Below are 26,986 nucleotides of genomic sequence, written 5' to 3'. Positions count from 1 at the left end.
AGAGATCACGTACCTTTGCGGTGAATGTATATTCTCTATTAAGGCCAATAAAATAGAAGCAAAAAGTTTTTTTTTCAGTTAAAAATGTTTATGGTATTTTGAAAGATATCTTGATGTCTTTTCCGATAGATAGTTGGCGTTAATTTGCATTTCACGATAGATAGGCAACTACATATTCACAAACAAGGAACCAGTGATACGTAATACGTATAAAATAATAATAACGTAATATCACATATATGTTTGTCAAATTAAAAAATCTTTCTTTAATTTTTCCCTCTATTATTATAACATTGGCTTTACCTTTATTTCCTGTCTGTTTTTGTGTCGATAAAACAATAAATTGTCCATTATAAATTTAGCTAGTACAGATTGCAGCGACGTGACATCGGAATTGGTACAGTGGTTGAAAAGTTATTGTGTATCGAAGTTTATCAAAATTTGTCACGTTTTGGTCGTTTTTTATGTCACTTTTTTAATTAAAATAAATTAGTGTTTAACTATCTAGTCATTGTATTCATATTTCTAGTGTTTGGTGTTAAGTGTTTTAATTAGTGTTAAGTTTAGTACTTTTATTGCTTTCTAACATTCTAATAATAAACAGTAAGAAATATTAGTTAATCTGCATTCCTTGTTATTCTGACACACTGAAAATATATGTTGTGCCTTTAGATATTCTTATCATTTATCACCCATATTGTATTACAGATATTAGAAAAAATTTGTTACACTATTTTTTGAGAAAAATTATATAAATGATACATTGAACTATATTAAAATAAAATAGGATTGGAAATATGTCTGGATGATGAGTCTTAGCATGCATGTTATCTCTGAGATTTTCATTTAGGTAGTGTAGGCTAAACTATCCGATCTTCGATGAGAAGCAAATAATGAATAATAACTACTGGCACCTAACGTTTCTGTCTGTCTGTTTACAGTCTACATACTTGGTTTATACCACTGCTTAACTTTTTCTTTTAATTCAGGGCTATGTGTTAAATATATGACCTGTCTCGATACAAGTGCCAGTATAGAAAAGAGAAAGGAAAGTTAATAGAGGGCGCTGTGACTTGTATCGAGTGGGTATAAATTACCAGATCTCAAAATAAAGTTTCTCTTTTGTTCCAAGGCCATAAGTGGTGTATTAATTCCGTACCTAATCATAAGTGATTAGGTACGGAATGATGGTGAACTTAAGTCTCATTTATAGCAATTAAATTAACCAAAAAATTATTTTAATCCGTACTATCGTTTCGTATATTTGCTTTATTATTAGAGAATGGGTTTAAAAACTTTTTGAAGGATAAAATTTGAATCATAACAATGCAGTACTGTTTAATAGAGTTCTACCAAATCTCCTTTGGGTAATTGATGATTTTGGAATTTTAGTAATTTTAGTATTTAGTATAGTATGCATTGCTTCTAGTGTATCATAACAACATACAATAACTTGTAGAAAACAACATTCCGATGTGTACTTTAACAGATTACTAAAAGAAAGGAAATTAGTCTTGTTATATCTGGCATCTCTGGTTATTTAACCATTCCCTGGAAACAATCCCGGCAGTCTTACCATATTATTTCGAAATTGATTGTCCAGGAAGTGGGTGGCTACGTGAGCGGGTAACAGATTGAACAAGATCCGCTTGTTGGAGTGTTGCAGGGCGTCCATGTCGCGTTTTTCCTCGTTGGCCTGCACCTGCCAGAGAAAATCCAGTCTCGCCGTCCACTCCACCTGTCTCCCGTGAAGCAGTACCGCCAACACAAACATCAGTACTTCGACCACGCTAAGTACGTGCGCTGGAATAACGGACCTGTAAAGAGGGTCACTGATTTCGGTTCTCGCGACGCCGTCTTCTGTTTTTTGCGGGCCTTACCCAACTCGGCTGTCGTAACAGTTGAACAGCTCGATGTGCGACAGTTCGATGAGGAGAATGTAAACGGTGGACATGATGATCAGCAGCGAGGCTTTAAGTAATATGGGGAGTCTCAAGAATATCGCCACGGCCAAATAGCCTAAAGCACAAGACAAAACTATGTACTGGGGTAGCGGGCATGCCCTGTGATCTCGCTCCATCGGTAGTCCCGTGTCCAGTGTGATGTTCTGCGTACTGTGCGAGATGCAGGGTTCCTCGGACCTACAGGTAAACTGAAATAAAAACCCCAATGAGTTTCGGTCGGGAAAATGATCTCCATCGTTGAAACTTACCACATTCACTTGAGCTACGGTGTATATCAGAACAATGGTAAAAACAGTGATGGCCAGTCTTAGTACGAAACTGTGGGATATGTCCCACAGTATCCATCTAAGTCGTACCGCCAAAAGTAGTATGAGAACAGCCGAGATCCATATGAAGGCGACTAGGAACAGCAATAACAAAATGATAGTTCTGGGAAGTACAGTGGCTTGAAGTGTACCGAGCAGAACCAAGAGTACCAAAGCGCAGACCAACGTTGAGCTATATCCAACGTCCAGATCTTCGTGATACTGAAACATCAATTATGATATATTATGGCGTTTTATCATTGATGTCTCTAGGAAAAAGTGTCGTGTGGATTATGATGAGGCAAGTTTTTTATTGTGACACTGGGACAATTTTACCTTTTTAAACTGTTTTAATCCCTGTCCTAGTTAATTAAATGCAATGTTATCCAAGAGCCTTTCAGTGATTTTACGATTTGTTGCAAATCTCTTGACTTCCTCAATGAAAAAATGTTTAATGAAATAATTGTTCCTGTGGTATCTGATGTATTAACCAGACTTAGGACTTTTTCTCTAAGGCTGGATTTGGATTTTTATATAGTTAGTTTCGTGTTTCTGCTCCTTGGTTATCAGCCAATGTAGCAGTGGTAATATTTTCTATTAGTGGTTTCAATATGCCCAGGATTTGTGGCAGACCTGCTTTAGTCCCTTTCATTATTAGGTAGATTTATAGGGTTTTAAGTGTTCAGTGAGCATGCTTATATTTAGTAGTATTTTTCAATAGTATTTTTAATTGGTACATTATAACACTTTGTAAACTAATGACCCATCTTCCAAATATCCTGGACATGGTTTAGTTTAGTTGCATTAATTAAGTTTTATAATCTTTGTTTATTCATGAATTAGAATTTAAACGAAACTGGTATGGTTGAAGATGGGTCTACATTTTAATCAGTATGATTTAAAATATAAGCTATTAAATCGCATAGAATACTATCACACTTTTTCCAGGACCTAATAGAATGTTATATTGAATGTGCCAAAAAGTAATCCACGTTCTGATTATTCAAAAACTTACTTTAGGTTTTTTTTTATTTTAAAGAATGAAATTAGTACAAAAATTACTGAAATCAACAGAAGGCACATTTAAACTTAATTAAAAATCACAAAGGAGTCCTTACAATATCTTCTGATGATCTAATAAGTCAGCGTCTTAATTAAAAAGTGAAAACACAAATAACATTATTTAGTCGGGAGTATGAAAACAATGTTATGCATTATAATTGAGGTATTTTTGATCGATAAGAAACAAGCAAACGCAGATGTTGATTGAATTGTTATATGTGATGAAAAGTTAAACTGTTATATGGGTGACGAATTTTTCCAAAACAATATTTAATGGAAGTAATGAAAGAATAATGTTCCTTGGAGATTCCTAAAAAAGTGCTTACGATGGGAGTTTTTGTGCATCCACCAAATCGTCAAGACTGTACTTTGACACGTTATTCGTAGAAACCGGTACGATTTATGTTATATATTTAAATATTGTTCATAGTCAGCTATGATTGAGGGTATCATTCATTGGGACAAGTGACAGTCGGAGGGGGCAATGCCTGGTGAACATGGCGGGTAGAGAATGACTTCTGTAAGTTGCCGAGATTTTGAGACCATTCCGAGAACTTCTTTGGCTTGCATAAGATTAAACACGCGGATAACTTTAGCACCAGGGGTGTGCTAAAGTTTTGTCGCGTGGTGTAATATTCGATTCATGAAACTTTACTGGGAGACATTACTACTTTCTATTAAGAGCTGTAATGGAAAAAATGTGTAGTGTGCTAAAGTGTTGCTATAATATTCGATTTAAAATATAAAGGGGACGTTACCTGACTTTCCTTGTGTTTGTCCTTGAAACACAGCGACAACAGGCTGACGTGGGTGGACTTCTCTCGGTCCACGCTGCGCGCCTCGATGGCCTGCGCCAGGTATTTGTTCACCCGGTTGGACGGCTGATGGTAGACGCTCGAATGTCTTTTTTTAAACGGTCGCTTGAACTTTTCAGTTACCTTATTCTACAAAGTTATCAACCGTTAAATTCGCATAACTGACGTCGGCATGGGATCGAAGAGGAATCGATATCGTGGAAACGGCGACACCATCCGCGGCCGGATATCGCCATCATCATCATCATCGTCACCAATTTCTTCGTTTTGAAAGGAACCAGAGGGTTCCGTATCAGGCCGAGGGTGGTGTCGTCGGATTAAAGCCAGAAAAAGTCGTATGTGTGAATTACGAATCGTCGCATGTTAGAGACGAGAACGGAAAAAAGCGGAAAAACAAACGAAAGCACAAAGCAGTCTCTTGTTTTCTTCACGCTCTGCGTGGGTTAGTGAACAAAAAAATCACTACGGCTTCGAAGATTTACTTCGACGATTTCGTCTGGTGAATGTTAGTTTTCGATTGTTCTACACTAAGTGTCGAGAGACCGGTGTCTATTTTATGTCAAGGCATGCTTGATTATTTTTAAAACAGAATTTCTATGATGCGAGTGTGATATAATTGTCAGAAATCTTGGATATTACTACCGATTCATTTTGCAAATTTTGTACGAACTTCCTATGATTACACAAGTGTACCAGGTGTATTAGAAAGTCGTTAACGGATTTTTTTGAAAAAAAAAACTACATAATTTTCAAGAAAATAGAAATGTTTATTTATTCAAAATATTGGCCATTTGGTTCTATATATCTTGCCCATCTTTCAGGTAATTTATGGATGTCATCCCAAAAAAACTATTGGTCCTTGGAGCAAAACCATTCATCGAGCCATTTTCTAACTTCTTCCAAATTGACGGAGTGCTGCTCTGCAAGCGCGTGTCCCATTGATGCGAAAAGTTTAAAGTCGGACGGAGCAAGGTTCAGGAAGTACGGCGGATGCTTCCTTGATCGGTTTTGTTTTATGAATCGGCGCGCTATCTTGCTGTAAAACCGCTTTATCGTATTTTTGGGCCTATTCTGAACGTTTTTCGAACATTGCATGGGTCTCAATTTGTGTATTTGTTGACGATAGCGATCCCTATTAATTGTTCCACTTTTCATCATCACCCGTCACTATTCGATGCAGTAATGACCTCCGATCATATCTTAGAAGCAGCATTTCGCAGACGATTTTTCGGTTTCTCATTTGTATGTCATTCAATTGATGTGACACCTATCATCCCATCTATTGGATTTTCCCCATTGCTCGTAATCAGTCGCTAATCATTTCTTGGGCCCCATTTAACTCTCATCACACAACTCTTACATATTCGCATCTTCAAACTCTTTTGGTCTACAAGAACGTTCTTTGTCTTGCATCTCGAAATCACCATTGCACATCAATCAATCACGCAAATGCACGTTTTCAGGCACGAAACTTGACGTTTTCAAAGAGGTACAAATATATGACGATGTTACTTTCGCAAAATTTAAGACATGTATAGTTTTGAAGATTGATATCAGTAGAGTAAAATGACATATGTGTCAAATTATAACATTGCATACATGTAATGACTTTCCGGTATATCCGGTAATTGTCAGAAATCTTGGATATAACTACCAAATCACTTAGAATTTTTTGTACGGACTTCTTATCACTATTAATACCGTTTTAATATAATTTGTACTATTCTTACAATATCAATATTAAGATCAAATATAAGGTTAGTAAGTTATTACTATATGTATAGTTAATTCCCATTACTTCTTCGTTTAAAAATTTTGAAATGAATTTTGAAATTTCATGGTGAAAAAACATATAACAGTGTTGCCACTGACATCTTTATAAGACCAAGATGAGATAAAGTGTATGAAAGCGTTTATTTTGGCTATACTGCATTTAAATGTTTGACAATTTGATAAGTAAGCGACTTTTTGAATTTCCCGCGCTGTAACTTTTACTTACCGTGAGATGTAATGTAAAATTACAAGGAAAAATTAACCAAATTGGAAGTTTCTAGCTAAATACAGCATTACAGTATTAGACCACCGGCTTTACTGGCCGGGTTTTGACCCACGTGACTGATATCTATTTCCTACGGTGTAATAAGTGTCCAAGCATCTACGAAATTAAACTAAAATATTTTACAGCGTCTATATTCCTCTATTTTGTTACCGTTAATATAAGTTACGTAATATATCGAGGATAAAAACAAAATCCCACTATTTGTAAGCCGAAATTATGTCTTATTTTTCCGACAGCTATCGTTCCTATAAACACGATTTATCTTTCGGAACAGTTGTCAGAACTGACCAGTGTTATCGATAGAGATATTTATAAATCATTTGGGACAGCAGAAAGAAATCCAAGCGCGAGGTTGAGATTATTTGTTCGGTTGTCATGTCCAGACATCGATTAGGTCAGATAGGACTGACATGGTGGAAACTAAATATCCAGTCTTCACGCATAGTTAATTGGTTTGAGTGAGATCGATGGCGGTGACAATTAAATAGGGAAGTAGAATGGTTATTATGGGTATTTTTCATTCAGTTCGACGTAAATAATGTTCAAGTTTATTATGCAGAGTTGATATATAGAGAATTAATTTCTTAACAACAGTTTCATCTTTTAAACCATACAATTAATTTGCTCACTCTTGTTATTCTTTCAAATCATTTATGAACAGAAATCTAGCACTGGTAAGAACTCCAGTATCACTTAAATTGTTTATTCCGAGTTATCTTATAATATTATCCCGATTATATTGTATTTATTATTATATTATATAATTTTGCAATAAGATAGCTTAAGTATTATATTGTTTTGTAAGTAAGGTAAATAAATTTGTTGTTAATAGTTTATTTCTTCTTGTAGAAGAGAATATTATTTGTTGATAAATAAATATCTGTTATTTTACACATTGTTTAAAACAAAAAATACTTATTCCTTTCAAAATTATTTTAAAATTAAATATGTTTGTAAAAGGTTAAATATGAAAATTGTACCAACATTTTTTAACTTGGTTAATTCGTGAATTCAAGCAAAATTATATTTATATAATGTTCTTCAAATACACGGAATATACAAGAAATGGCAACGCCGCAAATTCAAATTCTTATGCGAATTCGAAGATATTCAACAATTAGACTCAACTGGGATGGAAATTATATCTGAGATTCTCTATGAAGTACGAATTTTGCCTTTTCGCACTCTTAATCTCCATTCCTTGTGACTGTTTAAAGCAATATATCTGAATTTTTTACTAATAAAAAACAAACATAAACAATATTTTATGAAGAATTGTCAATGATTATTAAGAATATACATATTCACAATAACTAATATGGTCGAACTTTGATGATGTGGTAACAACATCGGTATATCATATCCTGAAAAATTATGAAAATGCCAATAAGGTCAAAAAACACTGAAAATACCTCTTTCAACGAGTATATATTGTGATTACGTCCAGTTTAATACCCTTTTCCCTAGGATTAACCTAAATTAAATGTTGTCTAATAGATAAAATGTTGGCGAAATTAAAAGCCGGTTACTAGATCGTATCGGTGAACTTTACGAACTCTCAGTGCAAAATTAAAGGCTTAAAACTACTCCATAACATTCCAGAAAAAGTGGAGTAGTCCGCTGCATCGAGCGGGGAACCCGAGCAAAAGTAATTTAATTTTAAATTAAATTATAGGATAGTTCTTCAGCACTATTCCGTTAAAAGGATAAATATCAAACTAATTTGAAATAAACCAGATTAGTTGCTGTACAGAAACTTTAAAGAGAATCCTGACAATAACCAGGTGTATATAGGGTGTTATTGAAGCCAACTAGTATATAAGTATTCTACATAATAATATTAATACTGACTATATAAAAATATTCCGATAATGTGTCCACTTCCCATCTTTTTGCTAACATGGCGACATCATATTGAAAGAACGATGTTGATGGTTTTACAATGATCCAATAAACGATCTTTATTCGCAATTCTTCAGAATTTCTTAGCCGTATTCTAGCCAAGCCGTGCCGCATCGATCTGAGCAAGTTATAATTAGGAGACATAAAACTCTTTGTTTGCCTGGCAGGGAATGAGACCACGATGTTGAAACGTGAACTGCTGATATTCATTAATTGCTAAACTTTTTGAAACTTCCTTGAGAACTTGAGCTGAATCATCTGATAAGTCTTGAAATTCATTTGGTCCTTCAGTTATACAGGTTGTTTAACAGTTATTTACAATGATATTTCCCATTTTCATGAATAGATCAACCTTGCTATTAGTAATATTGGAAATTTCAGACCTAAACAATCCAGAAAATAAGTTAAAAAAATGTTCTCAATTAATCTAATTAACTTTATCTAACTGTTGGAGATATCTATTGGATAATTAACGTAGTTTCTGACTTCGAACATTAACTACAATGTTGATACTGTTATCTTTGATATCCATTTCGAATAACTGACTATTTCATGGGAAAATGTTGAACTCTGTATGGGTCGGTCGTTCATTATAAGGCTCATTGAAACTTTATTATTATTCGACGACAAAAACCGTACATAAATTTAAATTAGAGTACATACCAATAATAAATTTAGTGATTTGGGTCACTGTTATTCATTATTATTTACGATCGAGTTTAATACATAATTTATTATAGCAGTTTGTGCGAAATTATAAATAGTTACGTATCGTTGCCGAGTGTGTAGCGGAAATTAAAAAGAAAACTTTACATATTCTGTTTCGATGACTGAATTTATAAAATGGGTTTCGTTTTTTGTTGTTGTTAAGTATACGTACATGTAATAGTTCGGGGTAAAATTAATTACGTTTTTTGATTTTCTTTCTATGGATATTTGCTTGTGATCTTTGAGCTTAATTTTTATATTAAACTAGATGACTCGGTGAACTTTGTATCACCTACTGTAACTTCAACAATAACAACGACAATAACAATAGCCACTTCGTAAATTGTCGGCGAATTAAACCTTCCCGTGTACTCACCGGCAGGTCTGATGACGATATGACTATGATGATATCAGATGGCATCAGATTCAATGCTGTTTTGGACATTTTGACTAACTTGTTATTTTGATGAAGCAATGTTTGTAGTTCTTTTATTTTGAGCAGACGCCTATCACTGTTGTTGTGTTTGATTATGTGTAACTCATTGCTTTCTAAGTCTATCCATTTCAATTCCAGTCACTTTCGAACGCAATTGTGACATATCAATACGACTATTATCATTTTCTATCTCTCGCTGGTTATCAGTGTGGTTAGTACGTGACGTAGCTCGTCGCACATTTAATTGACTGACTATCTAAATCTTCTCTTTGGCATTCTTAATAATAAATGTAAAGTATATTTACAAAGTATGCTTTTGTATAAACAGTTACTACATATTTCATCTCAATCCTTGCTGAATCTTTACTCGATCGCAATTACAATATGATCATACTTGACATATAGGTCACTAGCGACCCGCCCCGGCTTCGCACGGGTGCAATGCTGATACTAAATTAAATACACTACAGAAAAAATATGAATGTTGTATATAAAAACATAGCGGCCCGCTCCGACTTTGCACGGGCATAAAATATATATGCCTATGTCACTCAATGAAAACATGATTAAAATCGATCCAGTATTTTTGGTTCATTCATTACTGCCCTTGGCCTGCACGCATTAAATTTGGAGTAAAACAATTCCTCTTCCCCTATACTTACTATGAAGATTTCCTGCTATCTTTGGAATATCTAAATTCATACAATTTTTATTACATTACACATTTTTAAAGGCAAATTTTAAATTTGTAATATCTCCGAAAATATTTGTTTAATTTACCTGCTGTAAGGAACCATATTGATCTATATTAATTGCACACTGTATTTAAGGTACTTAATTCGATAAGGATTAATGCCGTATTGCTTAAAATAGCTTCGTAAATAAGCCATTTTCTCACGTAAAAAGTAAACAATAAAAATGGTTAATGTGGGTTATCCCTAAAAGATAAACATATACCATCGCGGACTTTTTTGTAGACCTTTTTATGGTGTACAATACTGTAGTACATTAATTTGATCTAACTCATAGGGTTAGGCAGCGTTTTTGCTAATTGTTAAATAAGCCTAAAAATAGGTTAATTTACGACATCACGTTAGAAACCTCTAAAATTAGCAATGTTGCCTTAGTATATTATGCATGTATTATACATATAAACCTTCCTCTTGAATCACTCTTATCTATTGAAAAAAAAACCGCATCAAAATCCGTTGCGTAGTTTTAAAGATTTAAGCGCACATAGGGATATAGGGACAGAAAAGGTGACTTTGTTTTATACTATGTAGTGATTATTTTCAACTTTATCGAATTGATGTATCAAAGATATCGTGATAAATTACTAAATGGTCAGTGCTGAGAAATCTTAAACTGTTGATGACGGTGACATTTTGTATGGGAAAACAAATCTGTTGCTTTTATTATTTTGCTCATAGTTATTCTGTATTTTATCACCATATAAACCTTCCTTAAACTACTTGCTAAGTTCTTGTGTTACGGAGTCTAACCAATAGAAATTAAATTTTATGTATATAGATGAATACTAAAAATGAAACTTACATTAGAAGTAGCTGAAATGCTGCTAGGAAGTGACCTATTTTTCCTAATTCCCTTGTGTGGCTCTATTTTATTTTATTTTTATAACTATCTAAGCTAAATAACTGAGATTAATCTCTTAACTACGTTAATTTGTTCCTAAAATTTAAAGAGATATTAGAAAAAAACAAACTAACTTAAAATACACGCGACTATGATATAACGGAGTTTATTTTCTAAATTACATTACACCACAAAAAATTCGGTTTATTTTCATTTCCAAGTTTGTTTTCAGACTCGTGTATTAGTAACCGTTAATAATTTTAATAATATTGATATTGTAAACTTAGTATTTCCCTAAGAAAATTGGATAGGAACACTAGTCTTAATAGATGACACGTCAAGTAAATGTTTTTAAAATGAATCAATTCAATTAATTTTCTCATTTCGGCTATTTTGGCTGACATATTTACAAATGGTCGTAGAATTTACATTAAGATTGAGAAGTATACAATAGGTTAGTCAATAAGTTTTGTGCTCGACACGTGACAGTATTACCCGGTTAATAATGGATAAAAAATATATTTGAATTGGTTATCAGTGTGGTTAGTACGTGACGTAGCTCGTCGCACATTTAATTGACTGACTATCTAAATCTTCTCTTTGGCATTCTTGTATGTGCGTGTGGTTGTAATTGAACAATTAAGAGAACAAGATAAAAGCAACTACGAATAGGACTGGATGACGTGTTTTTCATCAGAGTATTGTTACTAGACTATCAGACAAACATTATCGGATTTAAGGGGATCAAACAATAAGCAGCTAATAAGGTTTGCACATTACCAAAAAGTTTAGATCTGTAAAAATATATTCTTGTAACGTCAAGTGGCACACCTTTCATAAAACTGATTGTGAAATTGTTAAAACAGTATTGTCAGAGGACAAAACGTGAAAACTGAGTCCAGTTTTACTGGTCTTGACTCAATCCAAGAGACGACTTGACAGAAAGTAAGAGCTGATGGTCTATGATACCTGGGGATACAAATTCGTGATACATCATCAAAAACCATCATGAAAATCAGTGAAATACGGCGCGAACTATTGAAACGTACACCTTACCCGCAGGATTTAACTTCTAACTAAAATTCAGACCTGGATTTTCAATACCGCGTAATATATCAAGAAAATTACTGAGGTTATAATGAGCGACAAAACTTATTGAGAAACCTAGTACATTGATTTCATCAACATTCATCGTAAACTACATACAGATAGATGTTTTTTTATTGTAAAAAGGCGAGAACTTATTGGAGGTTTATAAATTATTTGGGTTAATAGTTTATTGATAATTAACATTATTACTTATATAATGTAATATCCGAATATTTTATATGACCAATCAAAAGTAGATTAGTATTAATATTATAATAAATGTTATTCTTCAGTAAGCAATATCCAAGCATTTTATTCTAGTATCTATGAATAACCCATGAATATTTTTTTTTGTTTAATATTATAATATATTATACAGACTTCATCTGGCAAAAAAAAGTTATTGCTGTCAAATGCAATTCCGGATTTTCGACTATGATGATTATAATACAATGTCTCTACTATCTAGACCTGATCTATAGTACATATCGTCGTTCGTATACGACTCTGAATGAGAGACACTGTTATAATAAATGTTATTCTTCAGTAAGTAATATCCAAGCATTTTATTCTAATATCTAGACTAACTGTTAACTTCTACTATAGGTCTAAGTTAATCTGTTGGCAATTGAAGAAGTTTATGATCATGAATATTGTTTTTTGTTTAATATTCTAGTACATTATATACACCTCATCTGGCAACAAAAAAGTTATTGCTGTCAAATGCAAGTCCGGATTTTCGACCATGATGATTATAATACAATGTCTCTACTATCTAGACCTGATCTATAGTACATATCGTCGTTCGTATACGATTCTGAATTAGAGACACTATTATAATAAATGTTATTCTTCAGTAAGTAATATCCAAGCATTTTATTCTTGTATCTAGACTACCTTTTAACTTCTACTACAGGTCTAAATTAATCTGTTGGCAATTGAAGAAGTTTATGATCATGAATATTGTTTTTTGTTTAATATTCTAGTACATTATACAGACCTCATCTGGCAACAAAAAAAGTTATTGCTGTCAAATGCAAGTCCGGATTTTCGACTATGATGATTATAATACAATGTCTCTACTAACTAGACGTGATCTATAGTACATATCGTCGTTCGTATATGATTCTGAATGATAGACACTCGGAAAAAGTAAGAATGATACACTCGAGAGGTAAAGAACACAATAAGTATTAAAAAAGGCCGAAAAAAACGCTAAGCCAGTGAGTAGGACTCACATTGCTGCCTGAGGCCTGTGGGGTAGATCGATATTGGTCTTGAGAGGGTGATATTTCTGCGTGGAGAACCCTCTGCAGTTCTAGCACCTACAAGCCACATTAGACTAACTATACACCAAGCTACTTATTGTTAGACACAACATTTATACGTATATGTATATATTGTTACATTCCAACGTTTTGGAAACGATATTAGAATATATTTAGTTGAATTTGTATAACAAAAATTATATATTTGTACTCAAAAAACACTACTGTTACCAAGTTTTATGTACCATACACCTTTTCTACTCTACTGTTGAATTCTCCTTCCAGTACCTTCCTATTATACAACTTGCTCCTGCTGATGCTCTCTTATTCCTCTTCTTTTCTCTCAATAAAATCTCTCGTGTACAAGATGCTGGTTCGATCAATCGTTCTATACGGCTCCAGTGTCGATCTAAAATACGTCTCACCTAGCCCATTGGAACGTCTTCAAATTGTTTCAGAACAAAATTCTCAGGAGAATAATCAACGCCCCCTGGTTCGTCAGGAATAATCAAATTCATGGAGAAACAGACGTACCCCAATTTCACGCTTTCATATTAGGGCTCTACTCGAGATATTTTTCCACTCTTCATCTCTCGGACAATAGATGTATTTGGTTGGTCGATATTTTAGGCCAATAACTCATTCGGCTCTTCGTGGCCTTAGTTTATCACAGCCGATTTTCTCCGGCGAGCGATTAACTCAGGTACCGCAAGCTGCGTGGTGTGATAACTACGCCATGTCCTTGCCTGGCCCTTGTGCGGTGTTACCGGTTACGGGCACCCTCCTTACTAACAGTAAGAAGTATCAGTTAGGGTCATAGAATCATCAGCTGATAGGGTGGGGTCTAGTGGGTAGCACAGAGGCAGTCTCCACATAACCAGTTCAACTCGCCTATTCCTGCGGGTCTCCCCGACTAGGTATCCGTACCAGGATACCCCTTGCCGGTTTCAGACAAAAAAATCTCGTTTTTATCTACTCTATAGTATATTACTCATTCCATAAATTACTTTAACACATAAACAGTCACTACATATGTCCGCTCTATTCTTGCTAGATGTTTATTTATGTTGAACCAATTATTAACGAATAGTTTAAGATGATTTTGCTTGAAAAATCAGCCTCTATTTGTTGATGTTTTTATGATCCATTGAACAAACTGTTGGACGTCTATAACTCTTAGGCTTCATTACTTGTGTCAATAGAACTTTGTGAGTATGTTAGCGAGTATACGTCCGACAGTAGTTCGATAATAACATTTGAGTGGCTTGTTATTGGACATCCTATATTGTTCCATAACAAAAACTCCAATTTTACTAACTTTTTGAGATTACCAACATGTTATGATACAAAAGGCTGTGAATTTAAATAAAAATGATGCAGGTTTGGGATACTCTGTATAATTTAAGTGTTTTAATCCAATATTTTAAGATTTTTTCGAAAAATATATTCTAATATCGATGTTTTGATAAAAACAAATGACAATATCTCATCGTCTTGAAAACAACGGTACGTTAGAAGAAAAACAAGTCTCCGGACGAGAGTAAATAATTGACCGAGTGGTAAAAAATCCGACGAAAAGCCTCTCGTTCCGTTGTTTCCAAGAAGAAGTGTTACACAACCTCGACGCCAGGGCATATTTCAGTAATGGACGTTGAATTTATTACCGAATGAGGAAAAAAAGCCATTTTCAACGCAATAGATTACGAAATGACTGGCGGCTTTCGACCAAGGCCAATTTTCCGACACTGAAATACGTACAGGGCGTGCGAGCATGTAGTTTCCTTTACGTTACACCGATTTACTGAATTACATGCAATATTACGCTGTTATCTGTCTGGAAAAAGTCTGTCAATTTTATTGAAATATTGGTAAATACTTAAATTAAACTCATTGAAATCAAAGCTAACGTATAAAAACCATATAACTTCTTCAAGAGTGGCATAGAGCCTACATTCAAGAGTGGCATTTTGTAGAGTGACTCCCTTGGCAGTCAAAATATTAGGCCTATAAATTAGTTTTAAATGATTTTTTTAAATTTGAAGATTGTAAAAAATCGGTAAAACTTATTTTATTCAAAGTATTGTCCATCGATAGCCGCTACTTTCTCCCATCATTCAGGCAATTTACGGACTCCATCTCGGAAGAACGATGTATCTTTTGAGGCTATCTACGAATCGACCAATTTCTTTGATATCTTCATAAATGACGAACCGCTGCTCAGACAGGTTACGACTCATATGTAGGAACAAGCCATAATCAGAAGGAGTAAGGTCTGGAGAATACGGCGGATGGGGTAGCACTTGCCATTTTAATGTTCCCGAGTACGTCTTCACCGGTTTTGCAACATGTGGTGGAGCTATATCGAGTACTGTTGTGTCCTTACTCGTATTCCGGCCATTTCTTGTGCAGTGCTCGCTAATAAACCCAACCAAACTGATTCCATTGATTTAGCAGCTCACAGTATACCATAATAAGCTGGTCGCTTGATCTACTATTCATCACTAGTAACAATACGATCCAAAAAAAAATCTCAAAATCGGGCCGTTGAAGTAGCACATCACATACCAAACGCCCTTCAATGTCTATTGGCTTGTTCATTCATACGCCACAAAACATCCAAGCTTTTGGATTATTCCCATGTTTTTCAAGCCATTGGAAATTTTTATTTACGCTTGCTCTACGCTGATGATCATCAATAATCTCGTCATTAATTTTTTTCTGCTGTCCAGGACGCTCTTTGTCTTCGGTGTCAAAATCACTACTTATAAAACTTCAAAAACAGTTCACATAGAATTCGATGACCTTCAACCGATATTTTCCTCAACATGAAGTTGATTACTAATGTACCCGATGCGATTTAATACACAGTAACATCATGTATTGTAAATCCTTTAAAATTAATTTGTAGGCCTGATGTGTAGTGATCTGATATAGCCACTGTTACTGACATGACTTATCAATGGTTGAATATTACGAATTACGATTGTAAGTGGAAATATAGATGATCCTCGGCGCCTAGATGGTCCCATCTCTTTAAAGCCACCAATCAATTAAGAATATTAAAGAAAAAAACATTTGCACTTCTAAAAATTGTTCATAAAAAGAAACTGTAATAATTACAGAGGGATTACTTACTCTGTTCGTCTACAATCACCGGTAGATAATGAGAAGTTCCTAACAGAATCTTAAATTAAATTCCCAAATTCCAAGAAGAAGTAAGTATATAAAGTGCAACAAAAAATATATATCTAGTCTTTATTGATTTAGAAAATTCATTTGACAGGGTAAGAAGAGTTTCTCTACTATGAATACTAGAATAGAGAGGGGTAAGTAATAAAATTGTGAGAATAACCGAAGAAATATACGGGATAAATACCAATCAATACAGACAACATAAAATAAAAAATTTTCAAAATCCAAGTAGTACTAAGGCAAGGTGAAAATTTAAACCCTACCTTGTTAATAAACGAATAGACAAAATGGGACTACATATAGGGTATAAAAATACGGAAGAAAGAACGGAAATATCGGCAAGAACTTTTGCAGATGATGTAATATGATGCTAAGTGAATATGGTATGGTAATGAATAAAAGCAAAACGAAAGTCATGAACAAGTAAATGTACTTAAATAGCTGGGTAAAGAAATCAAAGCCAGAATTGGAAACACCATGAGTTCGTACTCCGCTAATACAGATAACAATCTTGAATAAAATAAACTCTGCACCATCCTTCTAACATATAGAACATGGATCTGAAACTTTTTTCCATCCTGGATGATCAAACCAAATCAGTTTCTATTGCAACAGTTTCTAACCGCAGGTCTTAGCAACACAACGTTTAATCTCCACATCTCTCTATCAATACGTAAAATTACTGTTACTATTTATTTAAAATAAATAGACCATACTTGATCAAAAAAATTGACAAACGATTCCAACTAAACGAAAGCACCATATATGTGTATGATTCCTGCACAGGGTGATTTTTAAACTTTTTACAATGTATCATCGATTGAAAATCAACACGATCCATATTTGAAGTCTCCCCACCCACCCGTTAAAGCTTACCAAGGCATTTTATTTACGTACATATTAAAAAAGGACATAAAATGAATGACTGGTGATAGATATATGGTTATGGGAGTCCAACTTTTCTTTCATGAGATGTATAAATAAAAATTCTATTGCATTGTGGTCTGAAATATGCCTTTTATAGATTATCGATCTTTCAAAGTCCAAAAAAATTAGAAAAACGTTACGAAATTTACTTTGAAAACTATTACTACCATTATTATTGTGTTGGAATAGTTTACAGCCTCGGTGGTCTCAATTGTGCTTCTTTTAATGCAGATCTGATATTGGAAAACATATATGCATTATATCTGGTCGTAAAAAGTCTGGAATATGTATGAATCATTCAAAAACTCGAAAACTCATTGCTGCAGCTTTATATTTATGAAAATAGAGTTAAATTCTGTAACGGAATCATTTATTTATACATCTCGCGATAAACAAAACGTGGACACCTCATTGTTGCCAACTAAAACTGCTACGTTCAAAGAAACAAATAAGTGAGGCTAATTATCTAAAGCTTTGATGATAACGGTTTTGTTTTTGGAGAAAGGTTCACTCACATTTCGACCAGTCTGAGCCGATGTGTCAGACGATGGATCAGCGTGAAGCACCCTCTGCAGGTCAGCTACCTATAAGCCACAGATTAGACAGGGTATTTTGGAACTAGCATTACGCAAGAAAATTAGCTAAATTCAATGTGGGGGCAGGTACTACCGACTAGGGTACCGGCGAGATGATGAATGCGTTCCGAAAATACCCCGCTAGGTAATAATTTCGTTTAATATTGTTCGTTACGTGCTATCTACCAACTAACATTGTTACATAGTTCGTGTTTCCTATATCGGAATATCATAAAAAGCTTTACCTATATTCTAAACAATGACTTTTGCTTTTGTTTGGATCTTGGAAAGATTGGGATGCAGTTACTCATCCTGTCAATTTTCTATTTTTATAACTGAAATAAGGATCAAGAGAACTCCCTTCAGAAGAAACTGTTTGAAGCTTCGTCTAAGTAACTACTGGAATGCAAAGGAAGAAGCTCTGATATTAATTTTTAACAGCTCGGAGATGTGAAATTACAAGCTAATATATCTTTTAATGACCACAAATAAATAAAAACTGGCGATTTCAATACAGTTGATATTCATTTGAGCTTTGATTGACTTGCTAAATTCAAAAATGCTGAATAATTGGAAGTATATGCCGTAAAATATATGTATAAAAGAAAAATATAGTGAAAGCATGTCACAACTTACTGAACTTTAACAAATAAAGAAAAATATGAATTTTATTACGAAAAATGTGTATTAGTGGACCTTACTCAATACTCCTTCTTGATGGGAACGTTGACAGTCCGGCAAGTGATCAATATCTGCCATCAACGCTTCCCAATTTTTCCAAACACTCAAAACTGAACTCAAATAAGAGCGATAAATCAAGATGGATGTTTTGAACTCGATGAGCGATGAAACTTACCAAACATAATCTTGCTCTACTCATTCTACCTCATTCTACCAATGTCATATTGTGTTATTGCCGTTTTAGTTGTTAGGTTGTACACTTACCGCATCCTAGAAATTTAAATTAACATTGTCATGCACTTTTAGAACGATTAAACGGTAACAAATTTAATCAAATGGTTAATTGGAGTTAATATCGTGTGGTATCAAGGCCTCGACGTGCACACAGGTGACCAAAAAAAGTGCTTACGACGCTTGATCGGTCACTATTTCGCGTGATTATTCGATAAGCGGCTCTAAAATACACTCTGTATAGAAAATTACGAACAATAACAATGTAATACACATAATATCAATGATTAGCAATAGTACTGCATGATTTACTAAGACAATCAAGTTCTTATGGTGTAAAAACGAGCGCCAATGTAACAGGTTAATTCAAAAGTCCCCGGCCTGACACATAGATGACGCCACTAGAATTAAATCCATATGTTTTTTAGTTAGCCTAACCCTCAAAAGATGCGTGTATAAATTTGACAGCTGTCGGATCATTAGTATGTGAATTATAGCATTTTGAGTGAAGCAACTTTTGTTATTGTGAAAAAAATTGATAAAAATGAATTTCGCGTGTTGATAAAATATTGCTTTTTAAAGGAAAAAATACAGTTGAAGCAAAAACTTGGCTTAATGCCGAGTTTCTGGACACTGCTCCAGGCAAATCAACCATCAAGAATTGGTATGCTACGACGTGGTGAAATGAGCACCGAAGACGGTGAACGCAGTGGACGCCCAAAAGAGGTTGTTACCGACGAAAATCCACAAAATGATTTTGAATGACCGTAAATTGAAATAGCAGACACTTAAAGATATCAACTGAACGTGCTTATCATATCATTCACGAATATTTGGGTATGAGAAGCTCTATTTAAAGTGGGTGCCGCGCGAGCTCACGAGTTGATGATTCGGAGCAATGTTTGAAGATGATCAAGCGTAATAAACCCGAGTTTTTGCGTCGATATATGACAATGGGTGAAACATGACTCCATCATTTCACTTCGAAGTCCAATCGACAGACATCCGAGTGGACTGCACACGATGGAACTGCTCCAAAGCGTCTTAAACGCAACAGTCGGCTAGCAAGGTTATGGCGCCTGTATTTTGGGATGTGCATGGAATAATTTTCATTGACTATCTTGAAAAAGGAAGGACCATCAACAACGACTATTACATAGCGTTATTGGATCGCTTGAAGGACAAAATCGCCGAAAAACGGACGCATTTGAAGAAATAGAAAGTGCTGCTTCATCAAGACGATGCACCGTGTCACAAGTCAGTGAAAACGATGGCAAAAATCCATGAATTGAGCTTCTCCAGATCTGGCCCCCAGCGACTATTTCCTGTTCTCAGATCTCAAAAGAATGCTTGCTGGAAAGAAATTTTCGTCGAATGAAGAAGTGATCGCTGAAACTGAGGCATATCTTGAAGCAAATGACAAGTCGTACTACAAAAATGGTATCGAAAAGTTGGGGCGTCGCTATAATCAGTGTATCACCGTTGAAGGGAATTATGTTGAATAAAAAAACTAACTTTGGCAAAAAAATGTGTTTTACTATAGTAGGCCAAGGACGTTTCAATTGACCTTTTATCCATGGAAATAAATACAATGGAAAAAATCATTGACTACAAAATCCGGTGAATACTTTTAATTTTAATCACTACGTATTGATTAAATGGCCTTTGGCCACTAAATAATATAAATACATATTATCCATCAAATCGAATGAAACATTAAGTCGCCTCTCACAGAGCATTCTTCCACAAATTCTCAGTTTCAAGATAAATTCTTCGAACAAACATTCGGTGCCATGCATTCTCCCATATTCCCTATCGCAGCCAACATCTTCACAGAAGAATTTCAGAGACAGCCACTAGCCAGCATCCCAACTAAATCTTCTAGATATGTAGACGACATCTCTGTCATCTCTTATCACTGGAAAGACAAGTTCCTGGTGCACCTAAACTCTGAAGGATCGTGAAACGTTGACTAGTTTAGGTCAATAAATGCAGCATAAAACCAAAAAGAAGTCATCCTCCTTACCACTATGTATCTAGATTTTTTGAGGTCTTTAATAACCTTTTTTGGGCCAAACATTTTCAAAAAATATATGATGGTAATCGTTCATTATTTTTGGCATGGTATCGTACGCTTATACAGCATTGTGGTTAAAATGTAATTAAAAATTTCAAAATTTCTCAACTAAACACAATTTTTTCTATTCTGCTGTATTGAAAATTCTATCAATGGTAAAAATATACTCAATCCATTGTGAGAACATATATATATGTATGAAACTGAGCACTTTCGAGATAGTCTGTATGATATCCCTTTTGTTTTAGATCAAGAATTTTAAACTTACTATAAAAGTACTTTGTCACACCACATAATATATTTTATTGTCATTTCTTATGATATAAATTATTGATCGTAATTTTCTATACTCTAAATAAATTGTAGAGGCTCTTTACATTCCCTTACAAATGGATATATTAATATTAATGCAAAACAGTCCCTCAAATAATATAATAATTCTTTATTTATGCCAAATATTTGTTCTACCACATGCTTTTATACGATACATAATAAAAATAAATAAAAGCATGCCATGCGTATTGGGTTTGTATTAAGTTGGGTTTCCTGCAGTTTATCTTTTCTTTAACTAGAAATATACATATATACAGCAACTATTTTAAGAGAAATTAAATAATAATGTCCAGAGATTTACAAAAGCATTAACAAGAACAAATATAATGACGACCTTTTCTGTTTTAAATAATTTTTGTCTAAAAAAAAACAATGGAATGGAAAATGGAGTGGACAAAAATAATGTATACCCTTTCATAATAAGACAGACTTTTTTTAGTTGATTCCATACATATAATTTAATATTGATTAGTTATTTGTAAAACTACCGAGTATGTAATTAAAAATACACATCAAGTAAGTTAATTCAAACGATTGAAAGCCTAGTTTATTATTTTATTTCATTAGAGATTATTTTATTTCATAGCCATAAATAATCGAATTTCTTTTTTTATTTTAATGCTTCGTTACCTAAAAAAATCAGTTAATTTTCAAAGGTTGCCTTTAATATTTTGAAATTATACTTGTTGAGTGAAGGCTTGCCAAAATATATTGATGTTACGATAAATCTAAAACTGAGAATATAAAAGGCAACCCCCCTGCATTATTTATTACTGAAATAGTTTTTAGAATCATTTGAACAGCAGACTTTGAATCTATATCTTGTGCCATATCCTCATGCAGTTATGTGCGACATGTACTTCATCTGCTGCTTGTCCAACATCCTTGACCAGTCAGTTACGATACATCAAAACCGAAGAAGACACGCTAAAGGACTCACCTTCCTAGTTGTGGTGGATTTCAGATCGGACTGCAGAGCCATGTTGCTGAAGGGCACCTCCATCGAGTACTTGATCGAGTGCAGCAACTGCACCACCACGTTGCTGACGTTCTTGAAGCTGAGCTTGCGCCGCTGGGCAGCACCGAGGGCGGACCGCACCTGGAGCGTGTTGAACAACAGTGGCTGGAAGAACGGCAACGGGGGCCGGAGGAAGGGGGGGTTAGTCACAGGGGGTTAGTTGCAAGAGGTGTCTGGTGTGTGGCCGAGTGTATGGTGGTGTGGTCTGTGTCCAAGGAAGAGGTCATGGAGGAACGCACGTAGTGATATCAAGAACTTAACAGGGTTGCCAGTTTTATCATAATTACGGAAGATCTAGAGCGTGATGGAAAGAACATAGAACAACACGCTTAGAGACATGTGTCATAAATATATTTACAGAGTTGCCAGTTTTGTCATAATTACAGGAGATTTACTACAAATGTATAAGGCCCAATAATGATGGTTGAGCATGATAGAAGGAACATGGAGTAACTCGCTTAATGATATGTATTATAAATACATTTACGGAGTTTACAGGGTTTTTGGATGGTCATAATGGAAAAATCAAGGAGAAACACACCTAGTGATGCTAAGCATCTGCAAAGCATGTTCTTGTTATGTTAATATGTTTTATAAATATATTTACAGCGTTGCCGGTTTTACCATAATTACGGAAAATCTACTTGAAATTTATAAGTCCCAATAATGATGGTTAGGCATGATGGAAAGAACATGGAGAAACACGCTTAGTGATATGTATTATAAATACATTACAGAGTTGCCAGTTTTATCGTAATTACGGGAGAGCTGCTGACAATTTACACAATTGCTACAAATTGATGAAATTCAACAATGATGGTTTTTGGATGCCTATAATGGAAAAATCAAGAAGAAACTCCTAGTAATATTAAGAATCTGAATAGGATGTTCCTGCTAAGTTAATATTGAGAACTGTTCTATAAATATATTTACAGCGTTGCCGGTTTTACCAGAATTACGGAAAATCTACTAGAAATTTATAAGTCCCAATAATGATGGTTAGGCATGATGGAAAGAACACGAAGAAACACGCTTAGTGATATGTATTATAAATACATTACAGAGTTGCCAGTTTTATCATAATTACGGGAGAGCTGCTGAAAATTTACACAATTGCTACAAATTGATGAAATTCAACAATGATGGTATTTGGATGCCTATAATGGAAAAATCAAGAAGAAACACGTAGTAATATTAAGAATCTGAATAGGATGTTCCTGTTAAGTTAATATTGAGAACTGTTCTATAAATATATTTACAGCGTTGCCGGTTTTACTAGAATTACGGAAAATCTACTAGAAATTTATAAGTCCCAATAATGAAGGTTAGGCATGGTGGAAAGAACATGAAGAAACACGCTTAGCGATATGTATTATAAATACATTACAGAGTTGCCAGTTTTATCATAATTACGGGAGAGCTGCTGAAAATTTACACAATTGCTACAAATTGATGAAATTCAACAATGATGGTATTTGGATGCCTATAATGGAAAAATCAAGAAGAAACACGTAGTAATATTAAGAATCTGAATAGGATGTTCCTGTTAAGTTAATATTGAGAACTGTTCTATAAATATATTTACAGCGTTGCCGGTTTTACTAGAATTACGGAAAATTTACTAGAAATGCATAAGTCCCAATAATGATGGTTAGGCATGATGGAAAGAACACGAAGAAACACGCTTAGTGATATGTATTATAAATACATTACAGAGTTGCCAGTTTTATCATAATTACGGGAGAGCTGCTGAAAATTTACACAATTGCTACAAATTGATGAAATTCAACAATGATGGTATTTGGATGCCTATAATGGAAAAATCAAGAAGAAACACGTAGTAATATTAAGAATCTGAATAGGATGTTTCTGTTAAGTTAAAATTGAGAACTGTTCTATAAATATTTTTACAGCGTTGCCGGTTTTACTAGAATTACGGAAAATCTACTAGAAATGTATAAGTCCCAATAATGATGGTTAGGCATGATGGAAAGAACATGGAGAAACACACTTAGTGATATGTATTATAAATACATTACAGAGTTGCCAGTTTTATCATAATTACGGGAGATCTACTATAAATACATGAAGCTCCAGAATGATGGTTTTTGGATGGTCATAATGGAAAAATCAAGGAGAAACACACCTAGTGATGCTAAGCATCTGCAAAGCATGTTCTTGTTATGTTAATATGTTTTATAAATATATTTACAGCGTTGCCGGTTTTACCATAATTACGGAAAATCTACTTGAAATTTATAAGTCCCAATAATGATGGTTAGGCATGATGGAAAGAACATGGAGAAACACGCTTAGTGATATGTATTATAAATACATTACAGAGTTGATAGTTTTATCGTAATTACGGGAGATCCAATATAAACATACAGAGAAATATTATGAAACAGAAACAATTGTATGTTTTTATTAACTTCAGATTGGGAACTATCTGAAATATATTTACAGGGTTTCCCAATTTATTCTAATTTCAGGAGATCTACTGTAATACTAAACAATGATGATGTTGGATGGTTGTGATATAAACACATGGAGAAACATCAAGAGACAGAAACAATTTTGGGAACTGACTTAAATATATTTACAGCGTTGTCAGTTTTATTCTAATTTCAGGAGATCTAATGTAAATTTATAATACTAAATAATGATTGTTTTGGATGGTTATGATGGGAAAGCAGTGTTATTAATTTTATTATAATTCCGGGAAATCTGCCATAAATTTATAAAGATTATCTATCATTATTACCTGAAAATACAATTTCCAATAAAATTATGTAAAAACTGAGAGATAATAAATTCAACCGAACAATGTTTGCTGATGGAAAAACAATTTTTAATTCAATACGCTCGGGATTAAAGGAAAAAATTGTTTATCTGTTAACGTAGGGACGATTTTTCAGCATCGTGAAAGGGCAATGGAAAATGTAACTTCTCAAGATTATCCCGTGACGACTTAATCGCCTTAGTCTTAAAATGCCATCTCTGGAATCGGTTTTTTAATGACGAAATCCCGCTCCAAAGAAAATCTCTCGTCAGCTCGAATGAAAGCTGTTGTTCGTCTCGATATTCGTCTGTCGAAAGATACTAGGATGTTCAATAAGTGCTTGTTATGGCTAAACTTGTTACAGAAATGACTTTAGTTTGCAAGAGAATTGTCAGATCCTATTATTACATATTTTTTGGGATATTAGAAGGCAGGTGGACCTAAATCTGACGAATAAAATGGATGTACTATAATGGAAAGGACTAGAATTCACACTCTTTTGTAATCTGCTTATCTTTTTCCCTGAAATTTTGTATACAATAGTGTTTAAAGGTTATAGAAACAATCTGAGCTTATTATTTCATCAGTTTGGGATGACAATTCTCTAAAATTAACTGGGCATGGCAAAACAAGACTGTCGTTTTTCTGATATGGCATATACTCGTAAATAATGCCAAAGATTTTGATAAATAGTCTGCAAAACCCTTAAAATTGCTTCACGATCCTAATAGCCATCTTTTATATGAAAACTGACTTTAGAAATGGAGTTATATTCCCGTCAAATCAAACAGATAATGAGCATGTTTTTATATGGCCACAATAAACAAAATTAATCGATTCAGACCACAGGATATGGGGCGCCTTTATTATGGCGCTGAAACGCTCGACTCAATTTGCTTTGATTTTGTGATTTATTAGTTGAAAGTGGTTGATAATTAATAGAGTTTCGTAGGTGGTGTCGAATTATTTTCAGTCGCAGATTCGATGAGTGAAAAATGATTATAGCTTAACGATAAACACGGACGGGAAAGTATCGGATATGTGATGCAATTGGTGGTGATGTGTAATGTGTCAAATAAGTTTCGACATAAACTGTAGCAAATTTAAAAACAAACAGACACAGTTTATGTAAAAACTATATGTCGTAATATATACATGTAGAAATATATAGTATTTATTAATATTTATACCATTCACACTTGACGAGATTTTAGTGTTAAGCATAAATAAACTAAATAATGAAAGAACTAACGTCAATCATACACACAATGTTTATATAAAGATGCAATAATTAACGTCAAATATATAGTATGTTTTTTTAAACAGTACTTGTACTGCTAAATCAGTATCTTTGGCACTTATAATGTTACAACTAGAGCTGTTTACGTGTATATTTACATTTTTTTTAGTTTAAAGAGGCTTTTTTTACTTTGAGAATAATTGGCCCAAGAAATATTAAACAAAATATTTCCAATATTTTCCCATCTTTCTATCAATATGGCAATATCGCGTCGAAAGAACGATGTTGATGTGACCAGAACCCAATCACTGATCTATTTTTGCCCTTTCTTTATATAAGATATGCTGTATTGATCTGAACAAGTGGTAATCACAAGGCAGTATGTCTGGGGAGTACGCTGGGTGAAGCACAACGTCTCATCCCAGTTACAGTGGTGTCTTTTACACGTGCAGTTTACACTTGTAGTCGAGTATTGAATTGGTTAGTGTTAATATTTCTGGTCTCTTTCGTAACAATAGGTCGTTTAATTGCTGTCTTCGAATAACCCATGACTTTTTGCGATTGGGATTGTCATAGTGGATTCGTTATATAGTAACAATATGCCACAGAAAATATCCTTTTCGCCTGGTAAGCAATGAAACTGCCATATACGGTAGCTATTTTCCTTCCGTTTGAGTGTTTGCTTTGGACATTGAGAGCTCATTGTGAGTTCAAAATTGTCACTATAAA

The 26,986-nt window shown here is 34.1% G+C and overlaps 1 protein-coding gene across 15 annotated transcripts in view; it reads right to left on the bottom strand.

Moving 5' to 3' along the window:
- rut (adenylate cyclase rutabaga) overlaps nucleotides 1-26,986 on the bottom strand; it is a 218,580-nt gene that overhangs the window by 7,747 nt on the left and 183,847 nt on the right. For 6 of the 15 annotated variants that reach the window (XM_076409058.1, XM_076409063.1, XM_076409071.1 and 3 more), the window contains 7 exons: nucleotides 22,158-22,340; nucleotides 17,836-17,904; nucleotides 13,172-13,258; nucleotides 4,090-4,275; nucleotides 2,213-2,491; nucleotides 1,881-2,152; nucleotides 1,577-1,832 (listed from right to left, as the gene is read on the bottom strand). In XM_076409058.1, the coding sequence (XP_076265173.1) occupies nucleotides 1,577-1,832; nucleotides 1,881-2,152; nucleotides 2,213-2,491; nucleotides 4,090-4,275; nucleotides 13,172-13,258; nucleotides 17,836-17,904; nucleotides 22,158-22,340 (1,332 nt within the window). The remainder of the gene's footprint in view (nucleotides 1-1,576; nucleotides 1,833-1,880; nucleotides 2,153-2,212; nucleotides 2,492-4,089; nucleotides 4,276-13,171; nucleotides 13,259-17,835; nucleotides 17,905-22,157; nucleotides 22,341-26,986) is intronic. The other 9 variants (XM_076409061.1, XM_076409065.1, XM_076409069.1 and 6 more) reach the window with 7 other exon arrangements.

The sequence above is a fragment of the Rhynchophorus ferrugineus genome, unplaced genomic scaffold, assembly GCF_030347505.1.
Source record: "Rhynchophorus ferrugineus isolate W39M unplaced genomic scaffold, kcgeb_rfMv2 rfM7, whole genome shotgun sequence".
Taxonomy (NCBI): Eukaryota; Metazoa; Arthropoda; class Insecta; order Coleoptera; family Curculionidae; genus Rhynchophorus; species Rhynchophorus ferrugineus.
The sequence above is the reverse complement of the archived record's forward strand: the minus strand, read 5'-3'. Positions and strand labels throughout refer to the sequence as shown.